The sequence below is a fragment of the Rhinopithecus bieti genome, unplaced genomic scaffold, assembly GCF_001698545.2.
Source record: "Rhinopithecus bieti isolate Rb0 unplaced genomic scaffold, ASM169854v2 scaffold_15796, whole genome shotgun sequence".
NCBI lineage: Eukaryota > Metazoa > Chordata > Mammalia > Primates > Cercopithecidae > Rhinopithecus > Rhinopithecus bieti.
This window is the reverse complement of record NW_016808858.1, coordinates 1,114,686-1,135,161: the sequence shown is the minus strand read 5'-3', so window position 1 is coordinate 1,135,161 and position 20,476 is coordinate 1,114,686. Positions and strand designations below refer to the sequence as shown.

Here is a 20,476-nt window from a genome sequence, read left to right as displayed (position 1 = left end):
GGGTCTAAGGAAAGTGAAAGAAAGATTTGGTAGTATGCAAATGACTTGCCAATGACAAAACTAACATTAGTCTTCATTTGTTCCTCCGTGTCTACAATGCCAACTTTCGTACCAAAACTATTTTTTTCTATAAATTCCCAAATGTCTAGTTATTCTGCAACAACTGGTTATTTGATGAAATATTAAAAATTTAAGCTTTTGTCGCTGTACAGAGGAAGCCTTTCTCTGTTGCCATAGGAAACAGTAGAAGGAAATAGTGAAAATGCTGGTAGGAGGGATTAGAAATATGATTCAAGTTATGTTCGTTTTGTGTCTGGTCTTAACTTTTTGTAGATTTGGTGACCTTTGAAACCATTAGTATTCTTGTAAAAGTGTGATATTTGCATACATTCCTGAAGAAGCATCACCTGTTTTTGAAAGTCGGTGATTAAAAAGATAGTCACTTTAAAATAATTTGAAATCCATGGCTGGCAAAGTTGATAACAAAATAAGTCTCTTACACAATTCCCCTAAATGATCAAATCACTAATTTGTCAGTTATCTTTTACAAATTATGCTAGAATTTGCCATAGAAAATTTGGGACAAAATTTCTTTCTTCCCAGGAATTTAAATTGAAATAGATGATGACATTCATAGCTATACTAAATTTCTACCTGGCAGAATAGTTCCAAACATACATCCTTTTAGCCTTTTGAGCCTTAGTGATGTGGAATCTTTTTCTGGATCAGGGCTAGAGGACTGATTACTGTGAATTTTATTACAAGACTCTGTAATTACTTTGAAGTCTCTCTGGAGGACCAAGTAGGTTGCCAGAGAATTTTCTGTCCTCACGACCTAGCCACAGAATGCCCTCGAAAATTTAATAACAAAAAGATGTCGTTTTGAATATATATATACACATATATATGTATCTATATATATAAAATGCCTGTTTAATTTATAAAGCATTTATTTAGTTGATATCTTGTATTGATTCACATAAGGGACAGCCTAGCACATAGTATCCCCATTTTTCAGGTGAGCAAATTCTGGTCCCGAGAGGTTAAACGTTTACTAATACTTCTTAATGGAAGAACAGGGATTGAAATGTGAATATTCTTTTCTCTAAAAATTGGTGTTAATTTGACGCTTCCTTGCTGCCTATTTGGGAGACATTGTACTCTATAATTTCCAAATCTTTTCCTTTCTCTTCTACAGTTTGTTTAACATGAAACATCCACTTTTCTTCATTTGTTTTTGTTATATCTTCCACATTAATTAGACACAATACTTATTTATTCCTGGGAAGATTATTCAACTTGTTTGACATTGCATTTGGAGAGAGATTATGTGGGGTATTTTTGAAAAGATAATTTTATTTTTGTAATCGCATAATTACATGCTCAATGCTAAATATTTCAAAAGAAAAGAAAGCATAATGAAAATTTAACAACAGTTAGCCACACTTTCATTACCGAGAGATCACCAATGTTTAATATTTTGGGGTGCATACTTCTTGAAGTTTTCTGTTCCTGGTGTAGTTTTGCTTCTAGGATGCTCTGTCATCTCTGCCTGAGAGTACAGTACAGTTCTGACTGCGACACACAAGGTTTGGTTTTGTGTATTGCAGGTGAACAAATAAAGACTATTACTCTAAGCAAGGCAGGGTCAAGAAGCTACATCAGCTGCTTCATCAAATCATAAAGGAAGCAGACAAAGGAAAGTCAGAAACGTTTTTGAATTATTTTTTCTTTGTTATTTGCATAATCAAAATGTTTTTTCTGCTAACATGTATTATAGTACTTCCCCAAACTAGTTGCACTTATGTTTGTTAAAGACCCATGTTATTTTTTTTTTTTTTCAGGTTTAGAAGATCGTGACCACATGGATCATCTAACTAAATGGTACATGGGGACACAATGGTCCTATAGAGAATACATGTGAATTGTTGGCTAATTTCTTGATTTGCGACTCAACGTAGGACATCGCTTGTTCATATCTATCAGAACACTCCTGAATTTTCCCCACCATGCTATCTTTATTAGCTTGAACTCCTTCCCTAAAATGGTCCTTCTGTTGATCCTGTCAGTCTTACTTTTGAAAGAAGATGTCCGTGGGAGTGCACAGTCCAGTGAGAGGAGGGTGGTGGCTCACATGCCAGGTGACATCATTATTGGAGCTCTCTTTTCTGTTCATCACCAGCCTACTGTGGACAAAGTTCATGAGAGGAAGTGTGGGGCGGTCCGTGAACAGTATGGCATTCAGAGAGTGGAGGCCATGCTACATACCCTGGAAAGGATCAATTCAGACCCTACACTCTTGCCCAACATCACACTGGGCTGTGAGATAAGGGATTCCTGCTGGCATTCGGCTGTGGCCCTAGAGCAGAGCATTGAGTTCATAAGAGATTCCCTCATTTCTTCAGAAGAGGAAGAGGGCTTGGTACGCTGTGTGGATGGCTCCTCCTCTTCCTTCCGCTCCAAGAAGCCCATAGTAGGGGTCATTGGGCCTGGCTCCAGTTCTGTAGCCATTCAGGTCCAGAACTTGCTCCAGCTTTTCAACATACCTCAGATTGCTTATTCGGCAACCAGCATGGATCTGAGTGACAAGACTCTGTTCAAATATTTCATGAGGGTTGTGCCTTCAGATGCTCAGCAGGCAAGGGCCATGGTGGACATAGTGAAGAGGTACAACTGGACCTATGTATCAGCTGTGCACACAGAAGGTAAGTTTTCTTTGCATACATCGAGTATCTATTATTATACACTCAACAGTTAAAATTTCAGGTTTGGGAAGACTAAACTATTCCTAATTATTTTGGATATTTTGAATTGTCCCAGTTATAACAGTACTATAAGAACAGACTAGATGACATATATCTAGAGAGACATAGACTTAAACTACAAGAAGGTGTATGTGGCCAATATTTGGTTAAATATAATTTTGTTTTAATTGTGAATTACATTATTTACTTCTACTATACTGATGCTATATTATACTTCTGATATAATGATCTTTTTATATTCATTACTAGAGGTTTTTAAGTCTCTATATCTTCACTGTACACCTCATATTTTTGTCATTTCAAGATTGTTCTAGGTGCCTAGTGTTTCTAATAGTTAAAGCAAGGTACACATAAATACACATTGCACTGAAGGTAGTAGCCAGCTCTAACCTAGGTATGTTGTTATAGAGAATTACCAAAAGTTTAGTCTTACAGCTACTTTTCAGAAGAATTCATGGTCAAATCCAAAATGGAGATAAATTAATTTTATCTTTGTGTAGAACATATTTGAGAAGTATAATTTTAAATAATTCAACATGTTTGCTTTAAAATGTATTGCTTCTTGATGCTCCAAGAATAGTGAGGAAAGAAAAATCAGACTGATGCTTTATAACAGTGAATAGTAAGTAGCCCTTTGTTTTTTCTGGTGTTTAAAAAATCATTTGTATACATTATTTGTTAGTTCTTGACCAAGGCTGTTTGGAAAAAATTTGTTTTGACCTACAGGAGTTGTGACCCAAATGGGGAGACTTACTTGTTATGCAGCTCTTCTTCTAGAATAACAAAATGTGTATATTAAGCACTATAGAATACTGAAGAAGATACAAAATACTTTTTATAAATCATCGAATTATTGTATTTGTTGAGATTTTTAAAATTCTGCATTAACATATCAATATAGTCCAAACATTTCAGTCCAGTAAAATGTGGAATTAAGTTACTAACTCCACTTCAGAGGTTAGGAATACATTTATGCCACACATATTATACACAAATATATTATGCACAAATATATATGCAAGACAGTCCTGTGAAGGATAGCCCTTTGTTTTGTATATCACAGACTTCAATGGGATTTCAATCTGGCAAATGTAAGTATGCACAAATACTTATATAATCATAATTCAAGATGACACAATGTTACAAATCTGACTGTAAAGGAAATTGATGGAGAAAAAAATCACCTCCTGCTCTGTGGTTATGGGGGTCATGGTGGGAATCTTACAGAAGGAAATGGAATTTGACAATTGAAATTTAATAAGAATAATACTGACAATTGGTGAAAATTAGCAGCGATGGCTTTCAGTGAACAGCATAAGAAAATACGAATGGGTGAGAAAGTAAAAATGTATTTGAAATGGCCAATTATAAAGGTATGTTTTGGTTTGCCAAAAATAAATCATACATTTTATTAGGGACTCCCTTCTAGCTTCAGAAAAGCAGGGTTTGGTCACGGTGTGGCAAATGCTAATTCAGTTGTGCTCCAAGGGAAACTCTTATTAGTCATGGCCCTTGACTTTTACTAGTTAAACTGTTGTTTTATCCTGAATTTACCCCAATAGCAATCTAATAACCTAATAAAATAAGTTATGATGCATTCAAACAATGCATTATCACATAGCTAATAAATAAATGAGACACTATATTAGGTAATGATTACAATTTCCAAGATCATCTTAGGTGAAAAAAACAAGGTGCATTTCTGTATATATAACATTTTATTTTTTCTAAAAGGGTTTTTTATACAAACAATTTGATTGAATATTTATAGAATTGTTCTTAGAGAAGAGCAAAACTACTAAGAGTTGCTGCTTCTGAGAAGAAATCTAAGTTAAGAAATGAGGTGGAATATTTTATGCATAATTTATATATATATATACACACATACACTTTAAGCTCTAGATTAAATACATAATTTATCTACTGAAATATAACAATTACATGAAAACATTCTATTTGTGGGCAAACAAAAGACAATAGAAATTGCGATGCTAAATTAAGGTAAAATATTAAGGTTGTACCACCAGGATTCAGGAGAGAACAAACCTTGGAATTAGACATTCAAAGGTTGCAAGAAGTTCTCCTTTGCTTACTGTTTATGTGGTTGTGTCAAGAAATATTTATCTTGCTTTGATCCCAAGCAAGTATGTGGATAATGAGGTTATGTAGCGTTAAGGCTTATGATTTATCAGTATAAGAATGGCATAGTAAGAATTTTCACAAGGTGAAACCCACCTCCAGAATCAGAAAAATGGGAGTCAAACAGGATACAGCTTTGTTGGGTACTGTGGGAACTCTCCAAGGTCATGCTTGTTTTTTTGCCGCTCAGTTTTTCAGAAAGTCTTGGTGGTATCTTCCATGAAATGATAGTATCAGTTATCATCCAGTCTCTTTCTCTCACTGGGTTGAGGTGATTTTTCTCTAGCATTAGGAGAATTAATCCCAGTACCTGATAATTTATCTTCATGTTCTTATAATTATTCTCCTTTGTTCCATTAATATTCTCTTTCTTGAAGAGTATGGAAATTTCCAAATGCTTTCACATGAACCATTAAGGTCTATGAAAAGATGTGGTCCTATTTTCAACTTACATTTTTTCTCCTAATTGCCTATGTATTTTATAATTAAACCTAACCATACTGTGTCACAGGTACCACAAGATTGTCCTTCAAGAAAGTGTATATCATCACAGAATTCCAGAGGAGTGTACAAGGAAAACTGGGTTTCAGTTTCAATGTTAATCTCTTATACTTGCTATTTCCTGTGATTTATGGCTTTAGTAGGCCGTGTGACTGGATATTTACTTGTTTTATTACACAGAAATTATGCCTAGAACTTCTAGGCAAAGAGATTCATAGTATAAAACAGAAGAAGAAGAAAAAAATGTATTTTTAAAGAGTAGATCAAACTAACTCTTCACGTGGGAAGAGGAAAGGAATATGCGATGACTCAGAACAAAAGTAAACTCACTTATTTTAATGGAGTCAGAACTTTCCCTGCACTAAGGAAGGTACTTGTGCAAACCTTGGTACATGTGCCCATGATGACACAGGATTGATAGTGCTTGCTTGTTTAGCAGTGTGGCAGATTGCATTGATGACTTCCACTAATGATTCCTCTGTATTCACATCATTTGCTTTTGACTCGATAATTCCCTTTTACTTTCATGTAGCACTGGCTTCTAACTACTTTAACCAATAGCACTTGGTTGACATGAGAACTTTCTTCCTAGTTTGTGTTGGAACCCTCTCATCACCCTGTGAAGCATGAGAGCACCCAGGTTTTCCAAATGAGTGCATCTTAGACCAGTTGACCTCAAACATGTGAGAGCATGCAATGCAGATCAACAAAATTGCCTTCCCAACCCACAACTAATTGCAATCACATAATTGAGCCCAGCTGAAACCCTCAACATTACCCAGCTGACTATCATTGTGAGCAATAAAAAATGCCTTCAGGATGGAGTTCAGTATAAACATATTCATCCCTCTCACTTTAGTCTCTAACTTCCCTCCTCCCAAGTAAGATGCTACTGCTTAAACTTCAAAAACAAAATGAAATAAATTGCCATGCATTAATATTCTTGAAATTTGAATATGAAATAAAACATAATATATGCTGTGGGAAAGAAGAAATATTTAAAATGCTTTGCCCATACTTCTGTGGCTAGAGATGTGATAGTTCCCTTAAAGTCTGAATATTTTAAATAGTTAAGCACTTGAATATATTTCATTATTATATTCTTTACCTTGGTCTAGTTAAACTTTATTGAGAAAAGTAATGATTGCATTGCGTTTTATACAAAAAATTATATTGCACTTTCTGGGTGATTGACAAGATTTCACACTTCACTAGTTTTCCTGACTTTCTTTGAAAATCTACAGTATATCCACAGGGCCTATTAGAGTGCCCATCATATAATAGGTGCTCAAAGACTATTTGCTGAATAGAAAAATTTGTGTTAGAAAAGTACATAGCTCATTATTTATGAATATATAGTATGTGGATAAATAGCAGGCACTTGTAAGTTTTAGTTTTGCTTCTTTATAAAATGAGGTGTCAAAATGACTCCCTTGATTAATTGTAAAATCCTGTTCATGCTATACCTCATTTTTTGTTTTCACTGGTTCTTGAATTTATTATTTCTGTCTAATGACAGTAATGCTAATTTGTTACAGCAAAAAAAAAAAAAAATCTGTGATGTTCTGGGGAGAAAATGTACCAATAAATTTTACTGTTAGCATACAGTATTAAAAATATTGTCTTCAGGTTAACCTAGAAATTGCAATTTCAGGTTATGATATGACTTCCCATCAATTATTTACTTAAAAATGTGATAATCCAGCTTTGATTGAAGGACCTTTAGTGTGATTCATAGTCTATATGCTTGTTTGACTTCTAAAAAGTGGAAGTACACTTTTCCCATCTCAGCATTTCTACTAATTATCATATCAAGACAACAATTTAGCTGGGAAAAATAATAAATGCCACTGTGGAAGCTACTGAATAATTTTTTAAAGGACTTCATTTTGTTTCTCCAGGAGCTGAATGGTGCTGAGAGTTAAAACAAATTTTGGGATGATCATGGTAATAATAAAGACACATAAACTACTGTTCATTCCATAGAATGTTAACACTTGACAGGTCTCAGGCCAGCATTTAATCTTCTGTATTTTACGGTTAAGGAAACTAAGATAGAAAGGTCACATATCTCTACCTTGTTTGTCAGATAATTTGTTGCAGAGTTGTGTCTTGGAACTCAAGATTTCTGTCCAGAACTTGGTTTCTAAAACATTGTTGGAGATTATTATGCAGGTTCCTTTTTGCCATTTTTCTACCTCTCCATTGCATTGTTTTATTCCTTCTCCCTTTATCTCAATGGCACCAATATTTCTAAACCACTGGCTGAAAGTGTTAATAACTGTCTGAAATAGGGACCACAAATGAAATAATTCATCTAAAAATTAGCCTTGACAGGAGATCCGCCTGGGAGGCGGAGGTTGCAGTGAGTCAAGATGGCTCTATTACACTCCAGCCTGGGTGACAAAAGCGAAACTCTGTCTCAAAAAATAAAAATAAAAATTAGCCTTGAGAAATAGCATGCTCCCTTTGCTCTTGATCTGTAAATTAGATGAAGTGCTCCTTTTCCTGGATCATATTGAAGGTTTGCAGAAACTCTGAAAGATTTTCCTTTGCTCCACAAAAATTCTGAAAACATGAGATCCCCAGAAATCTTTGAAATTATGGATTGATTGTATAATAGTATTAATTACCACTGACTTAACAATATATACAATTTAGAAGATGCAGAGACTTTTAGGGGGATTCTTTAGTAAGTTGGATCATGGATCCATAATCTGGGAAAGTGGGTAACTCTAATTGTAAAGAAACAGTTTTTCATATTCACATATCACTGTCAGAAACTTCATTGCTAACAGTGAAAAAATTACAGATAGCCCTGGTTTAGAGTGTTTAGAGGGGGACTCCCTCTTCTTCCCTCCAGAAGGAATAGCCTATGGACTCAGTAAGTAATTTCTAAGAGAGTTATCATTGCCTCTTTCAGAGAAAAATATAGAATCTGCTGACATATCCACATGTGGTTTGGGCGGTGTTTATATTCAGATTCATTTCTGATGATACAATTTCTGGCTTGGACTCTGGCTCACCTATAAGAGACTAATTCCTGGGATAGCATCGACCTTCCTCTCTCTTAGGCACCATTGCTGTCCTCAATTGCTGGAAATACTAGAAAACTCCCACAAATACTCCATGTCCAAGATGAATAAGCTGAGTTAAAAGGAATTTTGTTTTCAGCGGATTTCACTGCACTGCTCCCCCATAATGGGTAAATATCTCTGGTAATGTGCAAATGTGGACACTTCTACAGTTCTAAATAATCAGATGCTTACCTAAATGTGAAGATCATATCTTGGTATGTAGCCTCTCAGTTATTCACTATTTGCCCATCTTATGGATGGCAGCTGCACACATGCATGTTTTCCCTTGGTCACTCTTATTCCAGATGCCATTAAAACCTTTTAGCTTCCAGGTTTATAGTGTTCAGCCACTTCTGTTGAAATTGCTTCTGCATAAGGAAAGCTGGGGAATGAGAGGGCATGCTGTGAGATGTTTATGTTCCAATGTACAGCTTGAAACACATAAAACACAGAAGGAAAAGCAAATTATGCACAGTAATTTCTGCCCAACAAAACCCAAACAGGCATATATAAGAGAAAGCAAGAACAGAGATCCTCAAAACTCTAGAGGGAGTATCTTGAGAATTTTTTTTCTTCCTTTCCTCCTCCTTTTCTTCCCTCCTCCTTTTCTTTCATTCCTTCCTTCCTTTATAACTTCTTACCTTCCTACCCTCCTTCCCTTTTCTTTGTCTCTCTCCCTTTCTCTGTCTCTCTTTTTTTGTTTGTTTGAGAGAGGGTCTCTCTCTATTGCCCAGGCTGAAGAAGAGTGGCGTGGTCATAGCTTACTGCAGTCTCAACCTCTTGGTCTCAAATGATTCTCCTGATTCAGCCTCCCAAGTATCTGGGACTACAAGAACATATGACCACTTGTGAATAATTTTTATTTTTTAATTTTTTTGTAGAGATGAGGCCTTACTGTGTTTCCCAAGCTGGTCTCAAACTCCCACCTGCCTTGCCCTCCTGAAGTGCTGGGATTACAGGTGTGAGCTACCACAACCGACATTGTCTTTCTTATTTATCATTTTTCCTCATCTCCTTTAAACTAGAAGGTTTTTGTTTTGTTTTTTGTTTTGCTTTTGCAGGCTCTTCTGTAAGTCTTGTCATTATCCTATTAATTTGGTAGTGAGTAGATAAAATATAAAGATTACATTAATACTATCTTGGAGTTGGAAAAATAAGTTAAAACGACTAACTGTGCTAAAAGTAAGATAACTGACATGAGAACTAAGGATCTTACTCTGTGGCTCCAAGAAAGTCACTTCAACTCCTTGCATTATTATTATTATTTTTTATACAGAAAGGCACTACAAAGGATGTTCTTACAGATTTCTTCTAAGACTAAGCTTCTGTGACTTGCTATGCTCAAATTTCTGCAGACTACAGCTGGGCTACATTAAATGTTGGACATAGGGTGGGCAACATAAGGCTCTATCTCTACAAAAAGTAAAAAAGAAAAAAGAAAAAGAACAATTAGCTAGGCATGGTGGTGTGCACCTGTAGTCCCAGTTACTTGCGAGACTGGCAGGAGGATCACTTGAGGACAAGAAATTGAGGCTGAAGTGAGCCAAGTTTGCACCACTGTACTCAGCTTGGGTGACAGGGCAAGACCAATATCAAATGCAACCAAGCAGGGCCTGTTCAAAGGAGAGTAGACCAAATGGTTATGCAATTTGAAATTATATCCTCAGAGAATAAATTTAGTAGAGAGAAGACAAGACATGGCAAGGCCCTGATTGCTACATTTAGGCATCTGATATATTTACATATTTTGCTTATTTAGATATTTGTAAATTCAGGTGGAAAACAGCTAGATTCACTCTGTATGGGCAGCAGTTAACAGAGACAGCTAATTACTAAAATACAAGAGTAACAAAGTATGGTTTAATTTAAAAAAATTTATATTAGCAGAATTGTTCAATAAAGGATTTGCCTCTCTTAGGAGGTAGTGAGTTAGATCTCTGTAACTCCTTGTGCACAAACCTAGAATGGACAATCACTTGGCGGACTCTGGAAAAATAGACTTAAACCTCAGTTGAGAAAGAACAATATTGGACTGTTTGTTCTTTTGATAATTCCCAATGTTTTGTGAGTCTGATGATAAACACAGACTGTGCTTGGTTGTTTCTATTTACATCTCCATCACAGGCTCCACACTCTGTCCTTCAGATGCTGATAATAGCAGGAAGCAATATGGTACAGAAGTTTTTAAGAGCAGGAGGATATATTGTTAAATGATGTAGCCTTATATATGAAAGACAATTATTTGGAATTCATTTTGGCACATTTGCAAATACTCCAGAAAGATTTATCAAACATTCAAATGTTGAATTGAGGAGATGTTTTGGCAAGAGGTGTAATAGTCAAATACATTTATTTTAGGGGACTTTGTAAAGTCCAAATGTTACAGCCCAATGTTACATTTACACATTGATTTTCACACATACACACACACACAATGAGATTCTAAAGAGATTATCTAGTCCACGTTTTTTCTTTTTGTCAAATAGTGGATCATAACATAAGTTATTTGTAAAACTAATTTAGAGGGTTGAAATCAGAATTTAATATAGAATACATTAAAATAGACTAGAGTAAAATATAAATATTAACATGTATTACATCATAGATTAGATATTTTGTAAATTTCACTTTAGTTACACAAAACCATAAATAGCCTGTGGGTTACCATTTAAAAGATATTTCTTCTATGTCTTGCAGCTAAAAAAAATAAAATTTAACAGTGACTTACTCTACTTATCTTTTCACGATATTCGTAAATACTTTTCTAGATAAATGTAACCGATACACATGAATTTATTCTTCTGTGACAATGTCATTTAGTTTATATTTTCTGGAGTGATGGGTTTTAGGTCTTATTCAAAACAAGCAAAACTTCATGGCAGCCATGGTAAGAAATGATAGAAGCATTGAACAACTATCTTATAGGGCAGATATTTTATTTCGATTTGATAATAAGGAAATTAAATTTACTTATCAACTAGCAAAGACTGTTAATCAGTATTTGTACTCAAATTTGCCTGGGTTCATCCTACTACTTAAATGAGAATTATTTCAAAGGGTCAAAATCAGATTCCAAAGATATATTTGCAACAAACTGTGAATTTAAGTTATTGCACAGTAGGTTACTCATTGAACAATTATACCAATTATGTAAATAATTGATGTAATTTTGGTAAATGGTATATGCATCAGGATAGGACAATGGAGTGGATAGGTCTGTAGAGTTTCTAGTCCTAGTTTTATCAGTGATAAATACAGCGTGGAAGCATTTTAATTTTAATATCCCAGTATAGTACACTAAGAAATAAATGCCAAAATATTATCATTTTGACATTATTTTGACATTAAACATTTACATTTAACAAATTAACATTTCTAAACCCCTCCCCGACACACACACACACACAGAAACATACAGGTACAAGCACATAAAATATAATGTAAGGCATTTGTGCCATTTACAAGATAACGTTTTGGCTATATAAACAAGTCATAGTGCACCACATGTGCACTATGTGTAATAAGCCACAAGTTTAAATATATAAAGTGGCAATCTTCTTCCACTTTTCTCTGAGTGTCCCAAAATTATATGAATAATTACATTTGATATATAGTCAAGTCTAAAATTTAGACTTCTTTTGAGAATGAGAATCTTGGGCCAAATACTAGTTGTAAAATATAGTACGGTAATTTATGAGAGTGTGCTTTTAAAAGTATTATAAAAGTAGTTTGATGAAATAAGTAACCTACAGTGCAATAACTTAAATTCACAGTTTCTTGCAAAAAATATCTTTGGAATCTGTTTTTTGACCCTTTGAAATAATTCTCATTTAAGTAGTAGGATGAACCCAGGCAAATTTGAGTACAGATACTGATTAATAGTCTTGCTAGTTGAGGGACATTGGACAACTAAATTTAATTTCCTCATTATCAAATTGAGATAAAATACCTGCCCTATAAGATTGTTGTGAAAACGAAATATAAAGCACTTAGTATCAAGCTTGGCACATAGAAAACATCCAGTAAGTATCTTCTAAATTTTCCTGCCAAGAACCTGTCTTGCCTTATCTTGGCTTTGAAGAAAAAAACCATAAATGATGTTTCAATTCAGCTTTGCCCCGTTATAATTGAAAACATAATGGAGTGGAGAATTGGTCAGGAAAGTTATCAATATATGTAGTGAGTGTTAGACTCTTACTAATTTTCCCTTTAGAAGGTAAGTTTGCAATTGCACAAAAAAAGATAGGGTGCTTATTGCTTTGGCATAAGTACAAATACACCCCACACTTTCCTCCTCCGATTGGTAATGTATGTTGAGAGGCATTATGCTGTGGTAAGATGAGCAAGGGTTGGACAATTCCAGAGCTGTGAACATGGTTATCTTTGATGTGCGTGGGTGTAGGAGATGAAACTAGAGGGGATTAAAGATGGAAACTGATAGCTATACTTTAAGTACTTTTGAATTTTACATTTTCAACAAGTATAAGCAACTTGTATAATAAAAAAAAAAAGAAGTGCAAACAATAGATAGATAAATTCCTTGTAAATTTCAAATGGCACATGCTCATGTACCTTTACTAGTCCAACTAGAAACATTGTTAATAGAAACAAGTTGTAGCACATTGAGATATGCCATGGGTCTGAGGTGAAAACCAAAAGAAATAACATGGACCCTAGGAAATAAAACAGATTACATTTAATTGCTACATTAGTTTGAAAAGTAAATTAAACGCTCTGCCAGATTGTTGTAGTTCTAATAATAACAATGAATATATAACTTATCAAATGTTTATTTTCAGAAATTATAAAAGCTCTTTTATTCTATAAAGTGGTATCTAGGTAGATTTTGTGCTGTTATTAGTATATTATTAATATAACCTGAAAGTCAGTAGTCTCATTCATAGCTGCAATGAAAAGTAGATAGAATAAAATAGAATAAAAGATATTTCTGCATTCCTTTCCTCTAGAACAATAAAAATATAAATATTTGTATTTTAATGATTTCTTCAGAAACTGTCTTCATATTGCTTTGATTATATACCCTCTTTTCAACTGTCATATATTTGACCTTCACCAGATTTGGGTTAGGAATTCAATCCCTGCCTTTCCCTAATAAAGTTAGAGAGACATTTTTGTTAATTAAAAATAAATTACTGAATTACATATGATAGCATTTTATCCTTCAGAGAAGCTGAAAAGTATAAAAGTTAAGTAAGACATACTGAAGTACATGTCAGTTGACTTTCAGTTTTATGGAATTAGTGTGCATGTACCCTAGAATTTAAAGTATAATTAAAAAAAAAAAAAGAAAAAAGCTACAAATGATGTTCACAATATGTTTGTATGGAAATGATTTGATAAAACAGTAAATATGTGAAGACAGAGAAATATTGTACCATCTGGCTATATTATTTGTAATAAAATTGAATTTTATTGTTTTCAATTCTCAAATTAATACATTCATTAATTTCTTATAATTTTGATGATTGAGAATAATTGATATTAATTTTTTGCTCAGAGGATACAAAATATGCAAATAACCATAGATTCCATTATATATTATGTTAAATCNAATCAGAATTTAATATAGAATACATTAAAATAGACTAGAGTAAAATATAAATATTAACATGTATTACATCATAGATTAGATATTTTGTAAATTTCACTTTAGTTACACAAAACCATAAATAGCCTGTGGGTTACCATTTAAAAGATATTTCTTCTATGTCTTGCAGCTAAAAAAAATAAAATTTAACAGTGACTTACTCTACTTATCTTTTTCACGATATTCGTAAATACTTTTCTAGATAAATGTAACCGATACACATGAATTTATTCTTCTGTGACAATGTCATTTAGTTTATATTTTCTGGAGTGATGGGTTTTAGGTCTTATTCAAAACAAGCAAAAACTTCATGGCAGCCATGGTAAGAAATGATAGAAGCATTGAACAACTATCTTATAGGGCAGATATTTTTATTTCGATTTGATAATAAGGAAATTAAATTTACTTATCAACTAGCAAAGACTGTTAATCAGTATTTGTACTCAAATTTGCCTGGGTTCATCCTACTACTTAAATGAGAATTATTTCAAAGGGTCAAAAATCAGATTCCAAAGATATATTTGCAACAAACTGTGAATTTAAGTTATTGCACAGTAGGTTACTCATTGAACAATTATACCAATTATGTAAATAATTGATGTAATTTTGGTAAATGGTATATGCATCAGGATAGGACAATGGAGTGGATAGGTCTGTAGAGTTTCTAGTCCTAGTTTTTATCAGTGATAAATACAGCGTGGAAGCATTTTAATTTTTAATATCCCAGTATAGTACACTAAGAAATAAATGCCAAAAATATTATCATTTTGACATTATTTTGACATTAAACATTTACATTTAACAAATTAACATTTCTAAACCCCTCCCCCGACACACACACACACACAGAAACATACAGGTACAAGCACATAAAATATAATGTAAGGCATTTGTGCCATTTACAAGATAACGTTTTGGCTATATAAACAAGTCATAGTGCACCACATGTGCACTATGTGTAATAAGCCACAAGTTTAAATATATAAAGTGGCAATCTTCTTCCACTTTTCTCTGAGTGTCCCAAAAATTATATGAATAATTACATTTGATATATAGTCAAGTCTAAAATTTAGACTTCTTTTGAGAATGAGAATCTTGGGCCAAATACTAGTTGTAAAATATAGTACGGTAATTTATGAGAGTGTGCTTTTAAAAGTATTATAAAAGTAGTTTGATGAAATAAGTAACCTACAGTGCAATAACTTAAATTCACAGTTTCTTGCAAAAAATATCTTTGGAATCTGTTTTTTGACCCTTTGAAATAATTCTCATTTAAGTAGTAGGATGAACCCAGGCAAATTTGAGTACAGATACTGATTAATAGTCTTGCTAGTTGAGGGACATTGGACAACTAAATTTAATTTCCTCATTATCAAATTGAGATAAAAATACCTGCCCTATAAGATTGTTGTGAAAACGAAATATAAAGCACTTAGTATCAAGCTTGGCACATAGAAAACATCCAGTAAGTATCTTCTAAATTTTCCTGCCAAGAACCTGTCTTGCCTTATCTTGGCTTTGAAGAAAAAAACCATAAATGATGTTTCAATTCAGCTTTGCCCCGTTATAATTGAAAACATAATGGAGTGGAGAATTGGTCAGGAAAGTTATCAATATATGTAGTGAGTGTTAGACTCTTACTAATTTTCCCTTTAGAAGGTAAGTTTGCAATTGCACAAAAAAAGATAGGGTGCTTATTGCTTTGGCATAAGTACAAATACACCCCACACTTTCCTCCTCCGATTGGTAATGTATGTTGAGAGGCATTATGCTGTGGTAAGATGAGCAAGGGTTGGACAATTCCAGAGCTGTGAACATGGTTATCTTTGATGTGCGTGGGTGTAGGAGATGAAACTAGAGGGGATTAAAGATGGAAACTGATAGCTATACTTTAAGTACTTTTGAATTTTTACATTTTCAACAAGTATAAGCAACTTGTATAATAAAAAAAAAAAGAAGTGCAAACAATAGATAGATAAATTCCTTGTAAATTTCAAATGGCACATGCTCATGTACCTTTACTAGTCCAACTAGAAACATTGTTAATAGAAACAAGTTGTAGCACATTGAGATATGCCATGGGTCTGAGGTGAAAACCAAAAGAAATAACATGGACCCTAGGAAATAAAACAGATTACATTTAATTGCTACATTAGTTTGAAAAGTAAATTAAACGCTCTGCCAGATTGTTGTAGTTCTAATAATAACAATGAATATATAACTTATCAAATGTTTATTTTCAGAAATTATAAAAGCTCTTTTATTCTATAAAGTGGTATCTAGGTAGATTTTTGTGCTGTTATTAGTATATTATTAATATAACCTGAAAGTCAGTAGTCTCATTCATAGCTGCAATGAAAAGTAGATAGAATAAAAATAGAATAAAAAGATATTTCTGCATTCCTTTCCTCTAGAACAATAAAAATATAAATATTTGTATTTTTAATGATTTCTTCAGAAACTGTCTTCATATTGCTTTGATTATATACCCTCTTTTCAACTGTCATATATTTGACCTTCACCAGATTTGGGTTAGGAATTCAATCCCTGCCTTTCCCTAATAAAGTTAGAGAGACATTTTTGTTAATTAAAAATAAATTACTGAATTACATATGATAGCATTTTATCCTTCAGAGAAGCTGAAAAAGTATAAAAGTTAAGTAAGACATACTGAAGTACATGTCAGTTGACTTTCAGTTTTATGGAATTAGTGTGCATGTACCCTAGAATTTAAAGTATAATTAAAAAAAAAAAAAAGAAAAAAGCTACAAATGATGTTCACAATATGTTTGTATGGAAATGATTTGATAAAACAGTAAATATGTGAAGACAGAGAAATATTGTACCATCTGGCTATATTATTTGTAATAAAATTGAATTTTATTGTTTTCAATTCTCAAATTAATACATTCATTAATTTCTTATAATTTTGATGATTGAGAATAATTGATATTAATTTTTTGCTCAGAGGATACAAAAATATGCAAATAACCATAGATTCCATTATATATTATGTTAAATCTATAGGTTTTATTAAAATATATATGCTAAAAATCAAGCTCACAATACTATAGGTCTTTGTATTTACATAAAATTGATAACAGCAAAGTCTCTTATACCTAATACATTGCCAAAAAAAAAGGGGGGGGGGCTTGGTGGTACTTTAATTTGACAAGATTTTGAACTTATAAAAATAACCGGCCGGGTGCGGTGGCTCAAGCCTGTAATCCCAGCACTTTGGGATGCCGAGACGGGCGGATCACGAGGTCAGGAGATCGAGACCATCCTGGCTAACACGGTGAAACCCCGTCTGTACTAAAAAAATACAAAAAACTAGCCTGGTGAGGTGGCGGGCGCCTGTAGTCCCAGCTACTCCGGAGGCTGAGGCAGGAGAATGGCGTGAACCCGGGAGGCGGAGCTTGCAGTGAGCTGAGATCCGGCCACTGCACTCCAGCCTGGGCGACTGAGCGAGACTCCGTCTCAAACAACAACAACAACAACAACAACAACAACAACAAAAACAAAAAATAACCAAAAACTTCTGCTTTGAGAGAATTTTTTGGACAAAATGTAATTTTCAATGAAATACAGATATTTGTATTTCAATGTAAATATATAGTACATGAAAGCACACCCAATAGAGCTTGAGGTCCATGTGATACTACTACAAACAAATTGTTTTATTCATTAGTCTACAAATATTTATTGGGTAGATACTCTGTACTCAGCTCTGTGGTAGATACTGTGAAAAAAGTGACATGGAAGCAGTTGCTAGTGCATGAGTTTTCTCAGATATATACCAAGCCACGGCTCCATAAAAATAGAACATTTCCCTTCATAGAATATGTTCATATGTAAGCAGAAACTCACAAAGCTATCTATATGGCAAGAGATGAATATGTATGGATAGCTTTGGTTAAAGTAAAAAAAAAAAAAAAAACATTGTGTCATGTTTTTGTTTAATACAATGTTATTTTATATCATTTAGAACACTGTAGATGGTGTAGTAATTCCTTTTTGTTTATGCTATTGAATGGCTCTGATTCAGTATGAAGATCATCAATACTGTTCCATTTGAGATAGGAAGTCTGAGTTGCATACCATTAATACCTTTTTTTGTAAAAGAGTGAGATTTTAAATCTTCCACACTAACAGATATAGCATACAACTTTAAACAATAACCTATAAATTCCATAATAAGTAATTAAGATATTCTCTGGTGTGTTTAACAACATTGAAATAATTTATTTTTAGGACTATTTGACTTCTCCTAATAATTATCTAATTATCTGTGTGGAACTATGGAAAGACTTATATAAACACTTTTATATTTTAACCATGCTACATTTTCTTGGTATAAATTTAATATTCTTTAACTGAATTGATTCATAATCTCAAATGTTTCTTGGTATCTGTCTCTTTTTTGAAATTCTCAATCTTATTTTATTTCTGTTTTTTTTTTTCTGAGTCTTAACCTCTAACTTTTCAATATTTTGAGTAATCAATATAATTGATTTGTTTTCACTTACTTGGAATGTACCTTCTTTAAAGGGGACTACATTATTTGTGATTTTAGAGATTAGTAATTTGAGTTTTTTTGGCTGGAAATTTTTCTCCTAGCTTCAAAACCTGTTACATACTTTTGCTTTTACCTTCAATCTGTCAATATGTGGAAAATTAATGCATACAATTTAAAAATTTGAAGAGGCTGAAGAGAGTACATCACTTGTGCCATTAACAGGAAGAAAATATCCTTTAGAAACACAAAAAAAGAAAATTTAAAATTCAAGATTTTATATGTGAAGTACTACAGTGGCCATGAGTGGAATTTTGTAGATTGTGCACAATTTCTAACCATAGGCAAGAAAGAGCAGAAATTAATGCTGAAATAATTCAGCCTGAATATGTAAAATTTTGTTACTGATCCTTTTATAAAATAAAAACAATTTAGTTTCAAGGTCAGTGGAAAGAGTGTTAATCTAGGAATTGCTCTAGCGACCATATTTTATTTTCCACTTTGGGATGACCTTGGGCAGCTCACTTAACCTTTATAAATACACAGATCCTCATTTGCAAGATGACAGATGGCTGTACCTGCACTTTCTGTACTAATGTTTTGTTATGATGGTCAGTTGAATAATCAGTTAATGCACTTTGTAAGTGTAAGGCTGCCTGATTAATTATTAAATGAACACTCACTATGTGCCAAGATCTATATACTTGGACTAGGCTTTTAAGTTTTCTTACAAAATATTGAGTACAATACTTTGAAAATTAGGTGCTAATCAAAGACTTCATTAATTGTGTCTTTATAACAACAAAATCAGTGAGATTTTGACTGGCTGGGGGAAGAAATTAAACTCTTTTTTCACATTATATTTATGCTCCATCAGTACTTAGCAATATTAATAAAGTGTCAGATCTGGAAGGGACAGATCCGAGAGTTCTAACAGTGGGAGCACTGAATAGTCATCAAGAAAGAGCGCAGACATTGAATTCAGATACACTTGGGTTTAAAGACCAGGTGTTATCTTATTTGCTGGTCCATCACTATTTGCCGTGGAAATGAGGCAAGTTACCTAAGCCTAAATTACCACATTTCAAAAAAGGGATGATTATCGATATTGTTGGCTTATAGGACAGTTGTGATCATTAATGTAGCGTAATACTTGGCACACAATAAGGGTTCAAAAATGTTATTTCCTGCTAGTATGTGTTCTTTTTCAACCTCCTCATTTTTAGAAAAGAAACTCAGGTCTAGGAAATTTAAGCAACTTGTCTAAGGTCACAGAGCTGGTGAGTAGGAGTGCTTGCACAGAACGAGACTCCTGGTGCCAGGGTACTGTTGGGAAAGTAGGCTTAATATTCAGATAATATTTATTTTAAGGCACTCATTCTCACAACTAACGTATGTTTATTATAATTGAAATATATATGTATATATTAATATGATATACTTCTTTTGGTTTACTGTTTTTATCACTGTGTTTAAAGACATAGATCTAGAATCTACGGTTAAACAAACTAGAATTTGAGCAACTTATTTAACCATTGTAAATCTCAACTTCATCAATTGTAAAATGATTGATGCTGCTACTGCTAGAAAACAATTACCTGAAATTTACCAGGTGTCCAGTCCATTTTCTGAGCACATTGCATTCGTTACTTTATTTAAACCGAGTCACAGAAAATGAAAATAATGGTAGACAAACATCAAATATTTATGCAACCTAAATTAATGGTATTTTAAAAAATATGCAATATTTATGGTGCGTAGTATATAACAGGCAGTCAATAAGTGCTATCTGTTAATACTATTTTTCTTCTTATGTATATTTTTGGCCTAGCCATGATTTCAAGTGTAACTTCTTGAGTTCTTTATTTGC

The 20,476-nt window shown here is 33.3% G+C and overlaps 1 protein-coding gene across 2 annotated transcripts in view; it reads left to right on the top strand.

The window, feature by feature from the left end:
• The window catches only part of GRM5 (glutamate metabotropic receptor 5), a 595,687-nt gene that overhangs the window by 16,360 nt on the left and 558,851 nt on the right, over positions 1 to 20,476 (top strand). For both annotated transcript variants that reach the window (XM_017887662.1, XM_017887663.1), the window contains exon 2: positions 1,845 to 2,705. In XM_017887662.1, the coding sequence (XP_017743151.1) occupies positions 2,045 to 2,705 (661 nt within the window). In that variant the 5' untranslated portion in view covers positions 1,845 to 2,044. The remainder of the gene's footprint in view (positions 1 to 1,844; positions 2,706 to 20,476) is intronic.